Raw genomic sequence first — 22,713 nt, 5'->3', positions numbered from 1 at the left:
TTTCTTTAGGCACTTTTCCCAACATTCCTGACTTAAAGTTGGTAATGCCTTGCATTGGGTTCTAGATGCCTTATTTTCTTACAATCTTCTAAGATCATCAAGGCGGAAAGAAATAACACACGGGCCTTATTTTAGGCCAGTAAAGCCATGGTGGACTATGTCCGTGGGGAATGTTAGTTTCTTGTTAATGCTAATTACTTCCAAAGATGGAAATTATGGCTCAGAACTGAGACCCAGCTTGTGCTATGCATCACAAGCATGACTAATTTCTGGGGCTTCTATTTGGATAAATTAGACTTCATAAAAGTACACATACCAGAATACCAAGCTGCATCAACTCTACCTCCTTTCTATCAATGAATCACACACCAGAATACCAGGATCTGTCAACTCTACATTCTTTCTATCTACAAAGGTTGTAATTTTTGTAACTAAATTGTTCTCAACATAAGAATCATTGACTCTTTCAATTACCTAGCACTGTTTCAGCTGGGCTACTGTGGCCTGCCTTCACCCTTGCTTTCAGGATAACTTGTTCCCTGTCTCTATAGTCAAGTAGTGCTTAGCAAAATGTAATCTACCCACAGCATATACATCTTTCTTCAACCCCTAACTCTCCATCACTGTACACTTCCCACCATATCTACAGATTCTTGCTTAAGATACTGCAGCCTGTTCAATGATGCTTAATATACAGTCTCGTCTCTCTACTATTCTTCATTTCACACCATGCATTATAGTCTGCCTGCTGTGCTCAAGGCACTGGCTTCTGCATCTCTGACATACAACGCATTCCCTGTCCTAAAGGGCATTGACAAGGCCTGTTGTGTATGTGGAACGTTTATTCTCTATGTAACAGCTTGGTTGAATGTATCCTACTGCATGCATATGAACTCTGAAAATGCAGATATTCCAGTTACAGTAGGTTTAGCAATTCAGACTCCAGGTGGAAAGAGTGTGAGTCCTGGTGAGGATGCATTCGTTCAGTCATGATGGTTGTGGTACACAGGTCACTGGGGAATATGTACGGGTTACTCTTAGAATCCTATGAATAACTGGAAGCTTCAGCTCACTATAACTGCCTAGCATCCCAAGAAAATATGTATCATATATTGCTATTCAGTAAAAGATCAAAATTTAAAATGTGCTATATAGTTTCAACCAAAACTATATCAAGCATGCCATTATATAGCTGAACCATGCAAAGGCTGAGTAGATGTAATCACGTAAGACGTAATAGTTTGGTAAGCCCTTGTGTTATTTTTCTTTCCTTTTGAAACATTGTGTGTATGTGCATGTACACACATGTATGTATATCATAAGTCAAGTGTGGATATTAGATGACAACTTACATGGGTCAGTTCTCTCCATCCATCATGTGGGTTCTGGGGATCAACCTTGGGCTAGGTGATAAATACCGTTACACACTGAGCCATCCCCTTAGCACTAACTTATGCATAGAACTGATAAGTGGTACTTTACATAAAAATAATCCAGTTGTACATTTAAACCACTTAGAGAAATGAGAGATACAGCTCCAAAGTACATAGACTCTTTCTATGAATGAAAAATATGTAAAACATAACACAGACATATATACATTGCAAATATGTGAGAATACCTACAAACATACCAAAATTATATTTCTGTTACAATCGGGTCCTTTCAGTTCCTGTGACATTTTACTCTTATTGATCACAGAACTTTAAAAAATGATGCTTTAGATTTTTTAAATGACTTGGTTTTATGGCAATTTAGTGACTAAAATGTTTCATTTTTACTTATGTGCATGTTTCTGTGTCAGCATGGGTGCCCTCTGAGATCACAGAAGGTACAGGATCACCTGAGCTTGAGGAATTACATTGTGTGCTGCCCACTGTGAGTTCTGGGTATCAAACTCTGGTCCTCTGAAGGACCAAGAAATTATCTTAACCACTGATCCATCTTTACAGCCCTTATGGTAATTCGTGGATTTTATTTTAATAAAATAAAATGGACAGGATGTGCTAACTCTTGAGGGTCCCACTTTTTCTGAACTCTACAATGAGAATAGCCTGAGTCAATGCAGAACAGCCTCAATTAGCATTTGCAATGTAACCGTGTAAGATGGTTAATGTTATATACACAAATCGTACCTAAAAACATCATTCTAATCATTAACTCCTTGTTCCAAATACTTCATAAGTTCTTGTTCAAACTTTGCTCTGAATAACCCAACAACATTCCACTAATTTAGGTGGTAGCCAGATGACTAGGGATGGTTCCGCCAAAAGAGATGATGTGTAACGCACACACATGCTCATGTGACTAGGCACATGAAGTTATGAGTATAATCAATAATAATTATTACAGGAACAATATGGTTGAAAGACCTTGAAATGGGGGTGAGGGTCAAGGTACAACTCCTGTGAACATTGCTAGACAGCATTTTAACCTGAGGGAACTTCCATAGCATCCCTGTTCCATGCCCTGGCCCTGTCACCAGGGGCATTTAAACAGTCTTATTAACTGTGCATATATGTATAGATACGCCAAGGCCTGGATACTCATTTATCTAGTCTAACAAATTGTTTCTTGAACTGCATGTCTATTTCCAGGCTCTCAATAGTTTTCTTTTTTTCAAAGTGAAGACGTAAATCAAAACAACATACTTCACAAAGAAACCAGGACTCTACAATCCCTCTACCCCTCCTACTGACTGCTCAAGCTTATTTACCGATATCTTCTCCATCCTTTGTTATCAAGCTGCCCCTCTTCATACCGCCATGGCTAGGCTCCTCTGGGACTCAGTTGGTTGGTGTACTCAGAGCCCATGTGAACAGCCCTGTAGCTGAAACAGACCTCGAAACTTCACTCTCCTGACACTGCATCAGTTGCAACTCATGGCTTACTGTAATTCAGCATGGCTTCTAGACAGACTCTACTGGTGATCCCTTGAAGCTATAGGTTCCGTGAAGTGTGTGAGTCACTTATATGGCAAAGACCATTTTCACAGGAGATTCAGGAGTGGGAGGGAGGTACTTTCTAGTGACAGGCATCTAAATGCTTCCAAGCAGTAGTGCCTGCCAATCCACAACACAATACTCAATAAAATTCCTGTATATATTCCAAACCTTTAAAAGATCTATCTTATAGTAATGACAATATATACAAATCCAATATGAATATTAAGCTCTTAAGGATCTACAAAGATTATCCCTATGGTGCTTAATGAAATTATGAACTGATTTTATGAGTTTCAGTATAAAAAGTATGGTTTAATATATTTTTATTACACAATCTAAATTGACCAATACGTTGAACCCCAAAACAAAATTTAAGTCAGCAACCATTTAAGAGTGAAGTCCCTGAATGAATATTAATTTACAAACTTCCCATTTTCTGGTGGTTCTTATCTCAAAATGCTGGCTTTCATACAAATGCTGATAAAGCCATCACTAGAAGCCATCACTAGAACAGTCTGTGTATTTAGGATATTAGGTTTTTTCTGTTTCCTATGGCTGGTCCTTCCTGGTATCTTTATTGCCCAGGGATTTAATCATTTAAAAGCATTTAAAAATGTTCTGGGGAAGTTAACATTCTGAGTTCTTAAATTGCTTTTTACATCATGAATTTATTCATTGTATGTGTGCATGTGTATCCCATGGCATGCATTTGATGACCAGAGGCAAGTTGCATGTGGTCAGAGGATAACTCTCAGGATATGTTTCTCTCCCTTCACTCTGCAGAGCCCTGGGGACTGAACTAATTATATTTGGTGACGTGTTGTCTCCATTGCTCAATATTCTCATTTTGTCCATGAGGAGTGGATGCTAAATGAATCCTCTGAACACAGGTCATTGGAACAGAGGGCAGGAAGTACTGAGCGAGCACGGAACCCATGGTGGTTCAGCATCCAGGAGAAGCCCAAAGAAGGTAAAGGATCTAGAGAGAGGATGTAAACCTTGACACAGAGACATGCAGAATCCATAGGTTCTCTAACTCCCATGAGCTGGTAGCTTCAGGGTGACCTAGTGATTAAGACATGCCCATGTGTCTGAAAATACACACATACACACATGTTGCTGTCATGGGGTACCATCCTGAGAAGGTCTCACTACATGTGGTGCTTTGATAGAAATGTTCTCAGTTTCATTTCTTTGGAGCTATAACAAATAGCACTGTGCTGTCCTAGCCAACATCTACCATGTGGCCCAGTGTAGCCCTGGGGAAAGCTCATTGAAGAGCATATCTGGTAAGGTTTGAAATGGTTGGGGCCTGCTAAATAGGACTAGGGGATTAGGCATGACTGAACAAATGCACACAGAGACAAGGTCACAAAAAAAGAGCAGTTCTGTTTAGTGGAAAGTCCAGAAGCACTTTCTGTTCAGTGGGTTTGTTGTCCTGTCACTTTGTGTGGGCTTTTTCAAGAAATCTGGGATTCAGAGGAACAGAAGAGTTACATGCTAGCTTGTCCTGGGGTTGGGGAAATGACCAATGTGTGCCAAGTAAGCTGATTTTCTTATGCTACTGAGCAGGGAAAGAGAGCTAGTCCAGTCAGCTCGTATTCCAAGCTATTCTCAGTGACTTTCGGGGAAGCATCGCACACAAGGGAAAGCCTGAGCTTCTCTTAGTCTTTGCTCTCTGCAAGCTGAAAAGACAGCTAAGCTCAGGGAAGGAGGGGCGAATATCCATTTTAGTATTACCAACCAATCCTGCAATAGTATTTAGCCCCTCTGATTCATTTTGACAAATGTGTGTATATATGGTTTTGTTGTTGATTGGTTGTGTGTGTATATATACTAATTTGTTGTTGATTGATTGTGTGTGTGTGTTTTTGTGTATGTGTGTGTGTGTGTGTGTGATTTTTTTTATTTTATGTTTTTATTCTCTTATGGTGGGTACTTGGTTGTTATCTAAAATTTTTGTAATTTTTGAGATTATGGTGTAATTGCATCATTTTTTAAAAAGTGAATAGAAAGACAGATATTACACTGTCCTATGTAGAATATGAAACAGACAAATCAAAAGACACAATGTTAGAAGCACCAGCGGGAAATGGAGATACTTGGGAAGACACCTCCTTGGATAGATAAGCAAGATTGCTCTGCAAGTGTGAGGGTCTTCATCCAAACCCCCAGCACCTACATAAAACGTTAGACATGGTTTTGTGCACCTGGCCCAGTGTGCTATCAGGAATGGAGACATGAGATTTAATAACTCAGGCTTGCTAGCCAATAGCCAAACTCCTGGCTCAGTGAGAGATCCTGTCTCAAGTGAATAAGGTGGAGAGAGTTATGGGACAGGATATCTGATCCATTTCTCTGGCCCTCATGGATACCTGTACCCATGCACACAAGTGCACATATAGCCGGGCGGTGGTGGCGTACGCCTTTAATCCCAGCACTTGGGAGGCAGAGACAGGCGGATTTCTGAGTTCGAGGCCAGCCTGGTCTACAGAGTGAGTTCCAGGACAGCCAGGGTGACACAGAGAAACCCTGTCTCGAAAAACAAAACAACAACAAAAAAAACCAAACAAGTGCACATATAAGCATACATGTATACACACACAAGACCAACGGTTAAAAGGGGAAAGATGATCAGAGCATGTTGCATGCACACATGGAAGTGTAACAATGTTACAGTGCTGTTCAGTGTTTTGTATAATTTATGAATAGTAACAAACTGACACAGCAGTCACGAAAGAGGATATAAAGCTAATTATGCTTTCGGTTTTTGTTGTCAATAAGTGAATAAAAATATAATTGACAGTGAACGTCTAAGACCCTAAGAGAAGCCTGGAGCTTCAGAATGGCCATTCTGACAGCGAGAGGTTCAGTGACATGTATGGATTTGGGAATGGGCAAGGGCTTAATCAGCATCATTAATCTGGCTGTGTGATGTTTTCATTTGTGACTTAATTAGAGTCCAGTGAGTTTATTCTAAAAACTTAATAGCCAGGCACAGCAGCACTTGCTTGTAATCTCAGCACTTAGGAAACAGAAGCAGGGGGCTGGCAATTTGCAGCCAGTCTGGGCAATAGCTTAATGTCTGTGCTGTCAGTCAAGGCCCTGCCTCAAAAACTCAATTAAAAATTTAAAACAAAGAAAAAGAAAAACATGTATAAATCAGAAAGGAGAATTTGTCCCTCAGTAGACAAACACTTTAAACGATATGCAGCCTCACTCAATCATCAATGCTAGAAGTGGAGTTAAGACACAGCAGTTAGGACAACTTGATGCTCTTCCAAGGGCTGAGGTTCAGTTCCTAGCACCCACATGGTGGTTCTTAACCCCTGTGACCCCAATTTTAGGAAATCTGATACCCACTTCTGGTTTCCTTCAGCACTATACACATACACTATACACTTAACTAAATGCAGGCAAACCATTCATACCCATGAAATATAAAAATAAAAATTCTTAAGCCATCAGTATGCTACCCTTTAAAGGGGGGAAGATTTAAACACAAAATGTTTTTAAATCTAAACTAGGAGGCAGATGACTTCACCTGCATGCATAAAATGATGGTGTGACTCCAGTGGAGTCCCTATAAGGCTGGGCTCCTGGACAGTCATTCAGACGCAACTACCTCCTTGCACTTGGAACTTGCCTCTTAAAGTTTTCAAGTATTACTCTCTGTTAATGCCCTGCCCTTTCACAGATCAGTCAAAACAAAGGCAATCACAAAGATTCGCTTCATTGTTGCAGACACCGAAATTTGCTAGAAACAGTCAGATGTTTTGCCATTGTCTGCGAAGTTCCTTTATATAAAATTTCCTGTGTCCTCATTTTAAAATTTAGAGCCCAATTTGGTTGCACCAATCAATTGTTAGAGTGAGCATCTTCTAAAAATAAGGCAAGTGGTTCCCTATCTGTTAATTTACTGAATCACTATCAACTGAGGATTGTCAGGATGGAGTCCAGCTCTCACTACAGGGCCAATGTTAGGTGGGATCGACTCTCTGCATTTTTCTCAGTGACACAGAAATGCAAGAGAACCCTGATCCTCGTCAACCACTTTTACAAAGCTCAAATTCTAGCCAAAAATCGTGGTGTGTGTGTGTTGTGTGTGTGGTGTGTGTGTGTGTGTGTGTGTGTTTGTGTGTGTGTGTATGCACACATGCACATTCACTTATTTTCCTCTTGAGGTTGGTAATGCACTCTTAGGCCAAAATATTATATTTTCAATAGTTATAATCAGAAAAAAAAACAAGTGTGCATACATTATGTTCTCAAATAATCAAGAATCATGTTGAATTTAAATCAGATTAAGAATTCTCAGGACCACCTAGGGAAATCTATTTAGTACCTGATTCAGGGCAGTAGTCAGGCATCTATTTAGATAGATAGCTGAAGATAGACAGATAGATAGATAGATAGATAGATAGATAGATAGATAGATAGAGATATGGATACACAGTATATGCTTGCTTTCTTTATATACAAACATACATAATATATGTTTAAAGTATAGACACATATGTATGTATGTGCATGTGCATGCATGTGTATTTGAATTCAAAGATCATTTCCACAAAATTCGAGGTGGAATTTTACTGGTCCCTGGGTGAGTGCCCATACAGGAGCACCTCCTGGGAAATGGAGCATACTCTACCTCTGGTTTGAAAAGCAAGAGTGGGTTTGGCAGTACTGAGACACAGGAAGCCCTGAAGAAACAAAAGGCAGGTCTGTCTCTATTCTAGACACTGCAAATGTCAGACATCTCACAGCTATCTCAGCATCTGATGGCCCAGAAGGTTCTTCCAAACTGTGGATGACAGCAACAATGATCATATAACACCTTCGGAGTGCCTCAAGTGCAAAGTTCACTAGTTCTAAGGTCACCGATTTAATGCAACAGCCAAGTTCCATTCACATCAACAGACACTATCTGAGAAAGACAGCTGTAGGATCCGAGCAAGGATTTAAAGCCTGCCACAACTAGTGAGATCAGTGTTGGATTCTAAAGGGCTTAACATCTAAACATAAAATGCAGGGACCAAATAAAACAGAAATTCTCTGGACATGCGATTAGTGCCCAAAGCATCATTACTGTTCAGCTCTGGGGCTGAGAGTTTTACAGCATCTTAAGGAGGGAGAAACTGCTAACACATCATGAGATACACCATGAGGTCATTGAAATATCTGTCTTCCTTCGCTGTCATTTACATAGACCTGGGATTTAGAGACAGCTTCAGCTTCTCTGGCTAGGTGCCATTTCAAGGAAAAGACAGGAAGACAGATCTCCGTGTTTAACCAAATGTTAAATATTTTTTATTTTACTCACCTGCACACTGAGATGAATCCATTTCTTCATAAGAATTCTCCCTGGTGTCATTACTTTTATTGGAGGCTGCAAACCATTTACTGTGTGATAATAAAACATGGTCTCTTTCTCAGATATTGTAACTTTGAACACAATCTTTCCATCCACTGTCTTTTCTATCACACACCTAAGGAAGCAACCAGAAAAGACAGAAAAGGTCAGCATCCAAGCAAAACGACAAGCTGTGGTATTGCCTTGTTAAAGTGACCCCAGACCCACCCAAAATGGTGTGCTATGAGTAAGTGACTGAATCTCATTACACTACTAGAAACGATTATTCCAACAGAAGTCATTTTACTTCAGAAAAAAATGGAATTCTTATTTACAATATTTTCCCCAGAGTCTCAACATCCTTCATTAGAGATTCATGATGGAAAGTAAAGTAGTTGCATCCTACTGGAAAACTAACATTTAGGCTACTGGCCCATTAGTTTCCTGCTATTCCTTTTATAGGAAGTGGTAGGACACACCACGTCCCACATGGGTATTGAGTCACCAGGGCAAATCTTCCTTCTTCTTTTAATGTCAAATGAATTTGGAGTCGATGGAAGGCTCTGAGTTATTAGCCCTGAAGTCAAAATTGCTCTATTTGATTCCTGGGATGAAACAGAGCCGGAACAACCACTATCTCTTCCTCTTTATCATGCACTGGCCAGAAGCCAAAAACATTGTGTGCAAGATGGCCACCTTCCGTGACCACAGTCCAGCTGAGACACTGACATGGTGCAGTGATTCCAGATGAAGGCATTCTCTCCAAGAATAAGATTAAGTAGGATTTTGATGACATAAAACAACTTTTAGGAAGGACCTAAGTCTTGAGTCACACTTATGCTACTTTAGAGACTGGGTTTTGTTATACAGCCCCAGCTGGTTTTGATCTTGTAGGCTTTCTGGCCCAACCTCCTGGGTGCTGAGGTGATGGGTGAGTGACACACTTCTTGACTGGAATTCTTTTTCAAAGGTCACTTCTCTACAGATTGTCTGGTATGCCTTTCAGATCCCAGGGCTCCTCCCTGACCGGACTGCCATCTTCTCAGGCCAGGCATTTCCACATACATCACTGATCACAAAACCCTCTTCTCAGGTCAAAGACTTTTAAGCATTGTGTTTCTTCCTGTTCACTAAACATACTTTGCCATTTAAGTAGGAAGGAGACTCCTTCCATCAGAGCACCCAGGTTCTGAGGACTGAAGGATATAAGAGATACTACAGACCCCACACACACACACACACACACACATCGGCCAAAAAAGAAGTAATCAAAATCAGTCAGGAGAATCCTAGAGGCAAAAGTAACATTGGGACACCCAAGAATTGCTATAAAAGATGTTTCAAAATTATCCTCACACGGAGGATTTTAAAACCTTGCTTCACTTTCATCTATATTTGTCCCAAGTTGGAAAACAGAGTAAGATGCAGGGCACTGGCCTCTCCATTATTGACACTAACTTACTATTCTTTTTGTCTGCATTTGGTAAGATATGAAATAAGGCATTTTTAATTAGGGCAAATAATTTTAGATAAAAGGTTTTAGAATACATACATACATACATACATACATACATACATACATACACTCTACTGCAGGCTATTTTTAATGCTTCGGTAATTGAATATTTGTGATTTACTGACATGAAAAAAAAACCTGCCATTATCCTGTTTCTCTGGGCCTTTAGTCTAAGAGTTTTTCTTTGTTCATTTGTCTTGAGTATAAAATCTACAAGTGAGAATTCAATCATTACACAGGAATGTATTTACCAAATGCAGACTTATTTCCCCAAGCTTGCTGAAAATGCTTTTCTTAATATGTTATTGATTATCTCCCTTGCTATTTTGTTTGCTTGTAAACACTCTAGCTTCGGTAGATAATAAATGTGAGACGGAGGCAGGTAGTAAAATATTTAGGAACTGGATTTATTCTGCTCCTGAATACACAGTAATTGGATAATCCATGTTTTGTTTGTTTTACTTATCTGGAGCAAACACCCCCAAATTCCCCCAATTCCCATAGGTACTTTAGCGTCAAGAATGAAATGACCTTGATATAAGCAACAGACCCCCCCCAAACTATAAACCTCATGCCAGCACCCCTAGGAATGGCCCCTTTATCTTATCATGAGGAAAGGAGGCCAACGGAAGGGGCGTTAGGTACAGAGATGTCTTTGCAAACCTGAAAAGGTGTTTTCAGAATCTGGATGCTGATGGCATGACAAGTGCTTCAATTTACTGACATTTCCAACAGTAAAATAGCAAAGTCATTTTTTTTTTTTTTGGTGAGGGAGGGGTGAGTGATTTAAACAGAGATAATGGCCTGCAATTATTTTAACTCCACACTTAAAACAAATGTAAAAGTAAAATGATGAGCCTTCCCTTGGCAGACGAAATGCAAGTACCTAAGATGTTTAAGTCACATTTGCTCGTGAGATGACAAGATTTTTCGTTGTTTCATAGGTTCTAAGATACTGCCCTAACACAGTCCTACAAAGCAAATGTCCCAAGGGCATGTGCCCAACACTACTAAGAGACAAAAGATGGGGTGGGAGTTACTAGAACGCGCATCACAAGAAAATGGCCAAAACAAACACAGATTAATGGGAGCCAGAGAAAGATTCAAAGGCGAAGAGTGTTTGATGCTCATGCAAGGGACCTGTGTGCACTTCCCAAAACCCATGTCTGGTGGCTTGTTAGGACCCACTGCGGCAGCTCCACAGTCCCCAAAGCCCTCTCTGGCCTCTATAGGCACCACACACACACAGACACACACACACACACACAATCATATACATAGCAAAATTTAAAAAGTAAATTAAATAAAGATCAGTCAAAATGTTGCTGATGTTTCTAAACAAGCCTTGTATTACTTAGGGGACTATAGCCAACTGTCACTGAGAGAAAAGAAGAAGGAAAAGAGAAGAAGGAAAAGTTTGTGACTACACAAACCAAAGTTGGTTACACGGAAGCTTTCTTCCTTATCATGTCCAGAGCATCCTTAACAGATTCAACAGCAGGGCAGCTCTTGGGAACTTCTCATGCTTACCTAATGTCCTAACAAATCTGAGGACTGGAACACCCCCCTGGGTCAGAGACTGCGTTGTGCAGGAGGTGGGGTGCTCTCCACATGTTCCACTGTAATACTCAACGTCTTCCATTCATCACGTAAAATGTTTATTGAGAGAAGAAAGACAAGCAAAACAGCCCTAGGTCTTCAGAAAGCTACCTGCCTAGTCAAAACTTTTATTTTCTAGTAGGGACAGTTTGTATCTAGAAGCCTCAAGCAAGACTTCAAACATAACAATTATTTCTGTTACTGGCACCTGTGCCTGCAAACTTGCCTGGCCTCCAAAGACTAGGACCAAAAGTTCAGCTAGTCTATGAGAAATAAAAGAATGAATAATAAATGACTCTGCCATCATTGATATTTATCAATATATAATTCCATTGTGTGTTATATTATATGTAACTGTTATAAATAATATAAATTGCATATGTACTTGACCTATGTTCAGATATAGTGCCCCCAGTGCAACTATTTCAACACTTTCGTTTTCCACTTCTATTTCCAATGGATTTGTTAACATTTCAGGAAACAATACTCAGATTACAGAGCCGGAAAAGGAAAGGCTAGCATAGCAAGCAGCTGGTCTTCAACTGTAGGCCCCCGCAGCTGCATAGCTGCACTGTTACCTAACTTCCTAGATCAGAGCTCAGTTTGCAACAATTTTCACAACTTCCCATTTCACAGGGGTTCTAGGTCAACGGAAAACCGGAAACAGAGCTGTTGTTACTCACATCGTGCCTTCTTGCTCAGGCTTCAACCATACCGCTAAGGTAAATTCTGCTGCCAGCCTCGGAGCACGTAGAGAGGGGCAGTTCTTGTGACTTCCGAATATGAAGCTCATGGAGTGGAATCTGGAGTAAGGGTGGAGATCAGTGTTGTCTATGGGGATGCAGCTCCGGAGGCCTTCCAGGAGGGCAGTATAGGGAGGAGAGGCAGAGCGGTAGGGGCAGTCCTGGATACACAGCCTCTCGGTACACAATTGTACACGCTCCGCAGCCACTGTGCTAAGACAAAAGGTGCTGGGGCCTGGGAATCCACATGTGGCGTGGGTCGGCACAGTGGATACCTTCTTGAAAGCACCCACGTTCTCCAGCCTTGGGAAAATGCCCTGCGAGGCAGCCAACAACACTGAGGCCAAATAGGCAAGGATTAATGTTTTAATGGCATGACACAGGAAGTTCGGTGCAAGAGCCAGGTAATACATGATTACAAAAAAGTAGTCTTCACCTGGTGAAGCATTTCTAAATTAATATCCAGGTTTGCTCTGTTCACCAGAAACACTGGAAAGGCTGGGCCCATGAGTACTGAGATTCTCCATCTTCAGGAGACTGCAAACACACTTTCACAGGGAAGGAAGAGCAAAGACGTCCTTAGAGAGAAACATGAGTGGAAGCTGGTGCCTGGTGAATAACACACAAGAAATCAAGAGGTTATTCTGAGCATGAAGATTTTATGCCCCTTATGAAAACAATGGCGAACTTCTCAGAGTCCATTCTGAACCACACAACTTAGAGTCAAAAAATATGATCAAGATCTTAACATTATTGAACAAACCACGATCATCAATCTATAGGACAATCAGTTTATGTATTTATATATGATTGTGAATTGTAGAGGCTTAGAGCTACTTGGAGCTGTTACTTGACCCCAGAGAATTGGCACCACCCACTCTAATTAATGCAGTAAAGCATCCTTTAGCTCTTTTCACGAACACCATATGTTGTGACCAGAGCTAACTTGCATCTGCCCAAAGTGGAGCTAGCTAAGCACTCTAGGCCTTTCCCCTCATCCCAGCCTGCACAGCTACTTTAAGCTCACAGCAAAGCTGATTAGAAACTCAATACCATCTGCTTGCCCTGTGCCTTAATATTTATCAACCATTTGTGTTAATGTTTCCGCATATGACTCTGTATTTGGAGGTTAAATATGGATTCCTAATACCATGTAAGTAATTGTATTGATAAATAAGCCGTGTTACCATTTCTTTATTGCATTTCAACCAGTCCTCTCAGTGTGAGAAATAGCTCCTGGACAGGACCTCTGTCCCATGTTGCCTGGCAACCCTGCTGTAACCCCCCTCCCCATTACTTCTAGAAAATAGGCCCCAGCAACAGGAAGGCCCCCCGAGTAAGACTTGGCACTCAGGTTACTATTCCCCACAGCTCAAAAGGTTACCTGTAGCTCAGTGCAGGCTGCTTGGTGGCCCCTCAGCAACTGAGCTGTCCCAGCTTTCAAGCTGGTACCTTAGTCAGTGGGAGGGAGTCAGGTGGGGCATGCATGCTTAATTTTTAAAGTAGCAGTACACCTTATCCTATAATATCCTGCCAGGCCCCTCCTCTTTCTTGCTTTTATGGAGCTCACTCTGTGCGATGCTTTAATTACAAAGACCTGATTCTATAATACAGCAACTGCATGGGTAGTTCTACATGTTCTCTCTTAGGGAGGAAGGAGCCAGCATGAGGCTGGCCAGTCGATGGAAGTTTCTGTTTGTCTTTATTCACCTCAGGACATTCTGCTCTAACTGTGCTTGACTACTTTAGGCAAGATACACTTTGTACTTCTAAACACTGGGTTTGTAAAACACAGACTCTAAACCAACCAGAGAAGCAAGGGGACGGACGGGACTACTGAATTGTAGTCACCTAACTGCAAGCTCATGCCTGAGTTTGTATGCACATGTCAGCCACCGTGTTTGTCGACTTCTTAATACATCCAAAACTGTTGTTTCTGTCCTCTGGATTACACCGTACTACATTTAAAATATTCAACAGTCTTTGTAGCCTGTCAGTCTCATCTTTTAAAAAATGTGAGATGGTCTGGAGAGCAAAGAGTCAATTTGTTCCCTGTAAACTTTTATAGTTACAAAAATCTTGAGAAGTAGATGCTTCTAAGTTGTTTCTCATTAAAAGGCAACTAGAGAAAAATCCTGTTTCTCTTTTTCCTGCTTGTTTTTCATCCCCCCTCCCCCATGAGAACATTGAGATTATGTCACCTTTGGTCAAAATTCCATTCTTGGCTCACTGCTTTATTTAGATGGAAAAAATTAAAAACAAAATGAGTGTAAAAGCACTATAATTATAAAGACACTTTGATTTATAAGGACTTAGGTAGATTTTGGAAAATAAGTCTTAAAAATGACACAGTACACAGTGCAGTAAACTAACATATCATTGGGAACGGCTATAGAGTGTGCCATCAGCTGGTTTCCAGGCAAACCCAGTGAGCGAAGGCTAGTGTCTCCAAGTCCGATGACCTGGGTTTCATCCTGAGTGAACAGACCATAAAAGGAAGGAAAGAACAGGCTCCTGGAAGTTACCCTCACACACACACACATACACACACACACACACACCCCAGCAGCAGCAGCAGCATGCAGCATGCATATGCACACAAACTGAAACATACAAACATGAGTAAAGCAATAATATTAAATATACAGTAAGTGTAGTGGTGGTTAAGGGAAGGGATCCCCTGCTGCAGCCTCGGCAGCCTCTTCCACACTCACACAGACAGCAAGGGCTTAGCAGCTCTGCTCCACAGGGAGGCACTCTGCTTGTCATTTGTAAAGGCAGACAATGAAGTGACATGCTCATTGTCTCAGTTTTACAGGTTAGTATAATCACTCCTGTGCTGTGCCCCAAGTGAATTACACACCGATAGTTTTACCTTTCTGTAAGTGCCTGAGAAATAAATATGAAAAAGAATAGAGAAAGGAGAGAGGCTCTGTGTGCACAGAAAACGCAGGCAGGCATGAGTAGTCCTCTACCAGCTTTCTGTCTGTTTCTGGCTCACTCTACCCTGGACCAGCATGAGTGGACTAGCCAGCAGAGAGCTTGATGACAACCAGATTGACAGCTACTGAACACTGCTTTCAGCTCATTCCAATAATGGTAGAAAAATTCCCATTAATGTAATATACAGGTTCTCTCCTGGCCTCTGCCTGCATCTGACGTACAAATGTTCCAGTGATCAGAGCAGGCTCATGGCCCAAAGATTTTGGGGTGAACTCCTCAACGTGGGATGGCAAAGTCGCCTCTCAGAAAGCACACATAGCAGGAAGGGGGAAAATGTGTGACCGTTGTGGGCATGCTCCCACTTGTTTTTCTTAATGTGGAGACAGTGTCATGACAATCATTTTTTGTTGACATATTACTGAAAATTGTGGCTCACTTATATAACTCTGAAGAAATTTCCCCATATATAAGAAGACAGGGAAGAGCTTAGATTTCAGGTGCCACACAGTTAGCTCTTGCTCGTGAATGAAATTTACCCCCAAATTGGGTTTGGAGTAAACCATTGACTCACCATAGGCTAGAATCTCTAGAGCACTGTTGGTCCCAACAGGTTGGCAAATATTTTAAAGATAGTATCAACATCCTAGCCATGGATGAGCCAAGCATTGGAGTAGGTTGGGGATCTCTATGGAAGAATTAGGGGAAGGACTGAAGGAGCTGAAGGGAATGGCAACCCCACAGGAAGATCAACAGTATCAACAAACCTGGACCCCTGGGAGCTCCCAGAGACTAAGACACCATCCAAAGAGCATACATGGGCTGATTTGAGGCCCCAGCACATATGTAGCAGAGGATTGACTGCCTTGTCTGGCCCTAGTGGGAGAGGATGTACCTAATCCTGTAGATACTTGATGTCCCAGGGAGGGGGGATTCCTGGGGAGGGTACCTTCTCAGATGCAAAGGGGAGGGAGAGGGGGAAAAAGAACTCTGCAAGGGGAGACTGGGAGGGGGAGCAACATTTAGGATATAAGTAAATAAAATAATTAATAATAATAAATAAATAATACAAATTAGTAGTTTAAAGTTAGAAGTGTGACTCCTACTATTCGCCACTGTAAAGGAAAGATGAATGCATCATTAGGAATGCCAGTCACAGAGAGAGTCAGTTGTCCTGGCACACCCAGCTGTTGGCTGCACTTTTTTGGGATAGGCCACTCAGAACTCTTCAGGTCTCAACTTCCTCATCCACAAACATGGGAATAGTGTTATCCATGTACTAAGTGTGCTGAACAGTTAACTGTAAAGAGCTCAGGCAATGACTGGATTTCACTGCTGTCCTCACTCTCTTTCAATAACACAATGCTTGTATAATTAATGCATTTTTTTAATAACAGTACACACACAAGATATCATCGTCTGGCATAGGAGAAATACCACTCTTAATGTCTCTGTGATCCCCAGTGTGACAATTGCTGTATGGTAGTACTATACTTTTTCTGGGTTACCTGTTTAATCTGTGAGACAATGCTACAAACTGAGCAGAGGAAATTGCTCCATAAATACATCAAGAGAATGAGAAGTGTAGGTGGAGTTGTCACACAAGCAAGAAGAGACAGGCCAGAGTCATCTAGACTGGGTGCTGTATGCAGGAATATTGGCTCTGCATAGCTCCAGTCATTGGTGGTTTCCTGAAAGTAGACAATGTAGACATGAATGTGGACCTTGGGAGAGTTTATAAATAAGACAATTACCTGAGTGCAGAGACAGAGTTTGGACAATGTTATCCCCTGAGACAAATACTCTGCAGACCCACAACTCCGATGTAGATTATCGGATTTTCAGATTTTTCGGAACATTTTCAAGTTACCATAAAGCATATTGTTGGTAATTCCGGAGCCTTTGGCTTTTGTTTTGTTTTACTTAGCGTCTAGGTCCTCGTGGCTATTCTGTCAGCATGCTGGAAATGTTTGAACACGTGTGGCTCTACTCCCTCATCCATGCAGGCTCTGCGATGATCCAAGATTGTGTTCCTCTGAGGCATGAAAGCTTTGTGTTGATGTTTCAGGCTGCCCTGGATGCAGGGAGAATGTGATACCTTCAATAGCATGTGGCAGGCCATCTACTTCTTGTCCGTTCTTTCTCCCCTGCCTGGGCAAGGACCCAGAGTTAGGTTGGCAGGTGAATTCAAGAGTGGCTTTCTAGATCTGAGGCTGGCAGCAAGGTAACAGCTGTGGAGCGGTGAGGGACAGGAACAGGCCAGCGAGTTAATGGCTGCTGAGCAGGATAAATAGGAGGGTGTGGGGCTGCAAATGAGAACAACACACAGTGAAAGGCAGCAGGCAAGCAGAGCACAGACCGAGAGGTTGAGCACAAGCCAGACAGGTGATCAGCAATAATTACGAGTCAGGTTTCTATAAAGAGCTCTGACCCTTGGAATAGTATGACTGCTCAGCAAACAAAGATGCACAGGTTGTCTGAACCCCGGGGGTTTTGGGGGAATGCTGTGTTTTAACAGAAAGAGAAGGAAGGGAGGAAGAGAGGAAGGGAGGAAAAAAGGAAGGAAGGAAAGGCAGAAGGAAGGAAGGAAGGAAGGAAGGAAGGAAGGAAGGAAGGAAGGAAGGAAGGAAGGAAAACAAGAGAGAGAAAGAGTGAGTGAGAGAGAGAGAGAGAGAGAGAGAGAGAGAGAGAGAGAGAGAGAGAACCGAAAAGAAGGGAGGGAGGGTGAGCAGAAGGAGAACTCAAGGTTCAAAAACATAGCTAAGTATGCAGGGGGCAGTATTGATAATTGGAGATAATTGATCCATTTGAGAGACATAGCTGTTGTATAAAATATCTTAGTGTGTTCCCTTTAGTGTGAAAGGGAACATAAGACAAATGTGGAAACAAAAGTGATTCTGCTTAGGAGACAACCCAAACATAAGACAAGAGTTGTTCCAACTGAGAGGGGAGTCATGTGATGCCACACCAACACTAAACTCTTCCAATAATTCTCTCCAACTCGATTTCTGTACTATTCCCTGAGCTAGCTTGTGGTCAACCAAGCATCCCTCATTCAAAAAGTCAAACTCCCAAGTGCCCTAGGATCTGATGCTGCGGGATCACCAACAGGACATGACAAATGGAAGGGAAATTTTCCTCCTTGGCTGCTACAGCCCTGACACAGGCTCCCAAAAGTTTTGTTTAAAGTAAACGCCCAACTGCACAAGTGGCCATTAAACACATGTGAATTTCTGTTTATACTTGGATCCTCTGCTCCAAACATCTAGTTATTGCCAAAATGAGAAAAAAATAAAATTTGAAAAACTTCTGCTGTTGAGAATTTCAGAGAAACATACCCACCCTGGGGTGTGATTTGGGAATTCAAAAAAGCAAAGGCCTCCCTCCAAAAGATGATCAAGATAAGGCAAGCAACTGGAGTAATGAGGGCTTAGTAACAGATTTTCTGCAGTTTTTAGAACAAGAAAATGAGCAAGTATTAGCAGTGTCATTACAGCTTGAATACCTAACTTGAGAAGTTACTTCACTGAGGTAGAAACTATAGTGCATCCCCGCAATGAGAAATGTAACCTTATTGTTGTTATTTGAGACAAACCCTGCCCTGGATGACCAGAGGAGTATAGCTTCTACCCCATCCCACACACATGAGCACATCAGATTACCATGGGAAGTCAAAATGTTCCCAAGGAAAGGAGTTGTGAACCAGGAGTTTATGAGTTATGTTTTCAAGCTCACAGCCATGCTGAGAATACTAGCTGAGGGCACAGGGTGCTAAGCTTCACATTTGAGATACTATCTCATTAATCTTTACAAAAGTTTCAACAGGCCAAGTGTGGTAGTTCACACCTCTAATCCCAGCACTGGGAGGCAGAAGCAGGCAGATCTCTATGAATGTGAGCCTAACCTGGTCTACATATTTAGACCAGCCAGGGCTACATATTGAGACACTATCTCAAGAGACAACAAGAAACTTTAAACAATGATCAATTATCATGATTTTGTATATGAAGAGACTGAAGCTTGGATGGTGAATAATTTATTGAAGTCTTAAATTTACTATTTAGGAAGAAAAATAAGATGCAAATGAAGGTTTGTCTAAATTTCTACACAAAAGATTCTCTGCAATGAAAGCAGTCTCAGAGAATGAACTATTAGGCATGTTGACGTATTCTAAATGTTTTCCCTACACACCATGAAGGTGACTGTGTAGAAAAACACTGATATACTGAAGATGCTTATACTCTTAGTCAGGGTTTCTACTGGTGCAACAAAACACCATGACCAAAATACAAGTTGGGGAGGAAAGAGATTATTGTCATACTCCTCCATATTTCTGTTCATCATGGATGGAAATCAGGACAGGAACTCACACAATGAAGGAACCTAGAGGCAGGAGCTGATGCAGAGGCCATGGTGCTGCTTCCTGGCTTTCTTCTCTTGATTTGCTCAGCCTTCTTTCATCTAAAACCCTGAACCACCAGCCCAAGGATGGCACCACCCACAATGTGCTGGGCCCCCTTCCTTCAATAACTAATTGTAAAAGTGTCCCACAACTGTATCTTATGTAGGTATCTTCTCAACTGAGGTTGCTTTTTTTCAGATAACTAGTTTGCATGTCAAGTGACAAAAGACCAGCCAGTGCACTTACTGAACGATGAATTAGTACTAAGCCTGGTAGAATTCTTGAATTCTGGATTCAGTATTTTGCTTTAAAAAGTAATAGAGGATTTTATCTCAGGAAGAGATGGGAAATCATCATTTGTTTGAGATTCACAGACACAGCACCTATGGATTCAAGGGTGCTCAGCTGCCTCTAGTCCTCTTGTGCTAGAACAAGATCAGAATACACTTTAAAATATCACCAGGAAAAAAGCTAAAAGGCTGTGAAAGTGAGGGCCAAAGCAAAGCGTTGAGTAAGTACTTGATGAGACTGAAGTTATTGGTGATAAGGGAATCACTTTATATAGGGGCCAATAAATCAATGGTAATTTTAGCTTAAAGTACCACTACAGGGATTGTAAAACTCTTCATACCTGAATAAAACTATCTGATTTGTGGTGTGTAGTAAGAATAGAGCATGACCAGATGTTTCACAATGCAGAAAAGAAAATCCTTGTGGTTGTAGGACTGGACAATAGAATATTAAGAGCTATGATGGTCTGCAAATAGTCCATCTAGAACTCTTAGAATGAAAGAAAGAAGACATATATGAGTCACAGACAGATGTCCCACTGGGTGGAGAAGATGATCTTCAGAGAGAAACCACCTGAGGAATAACTTTGGGACTTGAATTATGCTCAGTGGCTCAAAGAAAGGGACACTGTGTCCAGTCAATGCCAACATGTTGTTTGTAGCTAATAATGTGTTAACTTGATGGATATGTGGATGAATGGCACAGAATTCCACAGTAACACATCCTTGGGTTGCAAAGTCTGTGGTGGACTACACACTCTACATCCTTTATTGAACTTTGGAGAAAGATGCAATACAAAAGGGCAAGAAAAAGTCTCAGTAACTCTATGAGCTCTCAGAAGGGAAAACTTAGGGTTCACAGGTATGGGGAACTCTAGAAGGAAGCAGGAAAGAAGCCACTGAAGGGGCCCCTGGAGAAATAAATATTTGCAAAAGGCTAAGTCCAAAAAGCATGCTTTCTAAAGTCAGCGTTTCATGGGATCATGATTCATACATAGACTGAACTCACTCTTCTGTGTATTTTAAGTTATGAGTTAGGGATAGGGTGTGTACATGTGAGTCCAGAAGAAGGTGTCAGATACCCTGGAACTAGAGCAATAGGCAGATGTAAGCCATTTAACCTCATGCTGGGAATCAGGATTGAATCTTCTGCAAAAACAGCAAATTTTAATCATGGAGCCGTCTCTCAAGCCCTTGAACCTTGTCCTAATGAAATTTGAGAAAATACATTCTAGTGATTTTTACCTCTGGAATGAAGGGAAAAAATCCACGCACACAGCATACTGTGCATACTGTGACTAGTAGAGTTTGTGACACTTGGGTTTTAAGCTACTGTCATCTCTGCCCAGTCATTCTCTTTTCTTTACTGTCAATGCAAACATCAGAGGTCTTCAATGTGACTGACCAAGCCAGGAAGAGAGGTGAAGAAAGACAAAATTAAATGAAGACTATATACATACTTAGTAGCATATTATTATGAAATCAACATAAGGTATTATAGCATATATTTATTTTACCTTGCTTCTCCTTGTTCAAAAACTTTTAAGAGAAGTTGTAAATCAGCCACCAAATTACCACAGTACACTGCTTTTTTTAAAGCACATACATTTTCTTTCTTTTATTTATTTTTTAAAGAAAATCAGGTTAGTAATATTAGTATTTATTTCCCTTAACATTATTTTCTTTAGCCATTACTTTAAAGCTAAAAGAGTACTTTTGGCTCGATATCTTCTAATTATTCCCAATCTGTCATATCTTGACCAAAAACTGGTGATTTTAAAAGCTTAAATTTGCTACTCAACTTTTTCAAAAAAAGCTATAAGCAAATGATATTCTGACCTATTACAAGAAACACCAACAGTAAACATCACAAATGTTACTGTTTAATCTTCACTAATTCAAAGGGGGTGAATAAAAGCACAGATGTACCAAGGTCTGTTCAGGTCTTTGTCTCCATTTCCTTTGGATTTAGACAGAAAGTCCATGGTATGGGGTCACCTGGATCCTGTGCTTACTGGAAAGCCAGAATACTCCTGTTCATATCAACAGCAACGTTTGCTGTCAGAAGCAACTTTCTTGGGTTCAAACTTACCTACTCACCAATATTATATATTCATATATATACATATATATATACACATGTACATATATATCTATATATCTATATATTCATTCAAAAATTTTAAAAGGATTATTTTATGTGTATGGGTATTTTGCCTGCATGTATGTATGTGCACTCTGGATGTGACTGGTGTTTGCAGGGCATGAAGAAGGTGGAAACTAAAATTACAGATAGTTGTGAGCTGCCATGTGGGTTCTGGATACTAAACCTGGGTCCTCCACAAAAGAAACAAATTCCCTTAACTGCTAAGCCATTTCTCCAGCCCCATCCCCCATGATTTAAAATTTAAACTACAAAGGCTCCCCTTTGACTCAAGGAAAAGAAAGGAAGTCTGTGCTTGGACCCAAAGGCACAGCTGGTAGACATCAGTCCATGCTTGTCTATCTACCCCATCATCCCTAGGGGATCTTCCATCTGTGGATTATTTATTATTTTATGTTTATGAATGATTTGTTTCCATGCATGTCCATGTACCCCATGTCTGGATGGTGTTTATGGAGTCCAGAAAAGAGAACATTAAATTTCCTGGAAGTGGAGTTACAGATAGTTGTGAGCCACTATGTGGGTGCAGGGACTCAAACCTTGGTCTTGTAGAAGAATGACATATGTGCTAAACCACCGAGCAGCCTCTCTAACCCCCATCATTTAAAAACTTTAAATTACATTGATGTATTTAGAGTATGTGTGTGCTCCATCTAATGTGTGGCTGTGGTTCTTCTGTATCTGTTTCCACTGGCTGCTGGGTGGAGCCTCTCAGAGGACATTTATGCTAAGCTCTTTTCTACAAGCATAACACGGGATCA

At 41.0% G+C, this 22,713-nt stretch overlaps 1 protein-coding gene across 2 annotated transcripts in view; it reads right to left on the bottom strand.

Annotated features, from left to right (window-relative positions):
• The window catches only part of Ush2a (usherin), a 668,288-nt gene extending 655,719 nt beyond the window's left edge, over nt 1-12,569 (bottom strand). For both annotated transcript variants that reach the window (XM_028760212.1, XM_028760216.1), the window contains exons 1-2: nt 12,097-12,569; nt 8,269-8,434 (exon numbers count right to left, since the gene is read on the bottom strand). In XM_028760212.1, the coding sequence (XP_028616045.1) occupies nt 8,269-8,434; nt 12,097-12,569 (639 nt within the window). The remainder of the gene's footprint in view (nt 1-8,268; nt 8,435-12,096) is intronic.
• Nucleotides 12,570-22,713: the final 10,144 nt, after the last annotated feature.

Source organism: Grammomys surdaster, unplaced genomic scaffold, assembly GCF_004785775.1.
Source record: "Grammomys surdaster isolate TR1022 unplaced genomic scaffold, NIH_TR_1.0 130, whole genome shotgun sequence".
NCBI classification, from domain to species: Eukaryota; Metazoa; Chordata; class Mammalia; order Rodentia; family Muridae; genus Grammomys; species Grammomys surdaster.
Note: the sequence above shows the minus strand (reverse complement) of the source record. Positions and strands in the feature narration are given on the sequence as shown.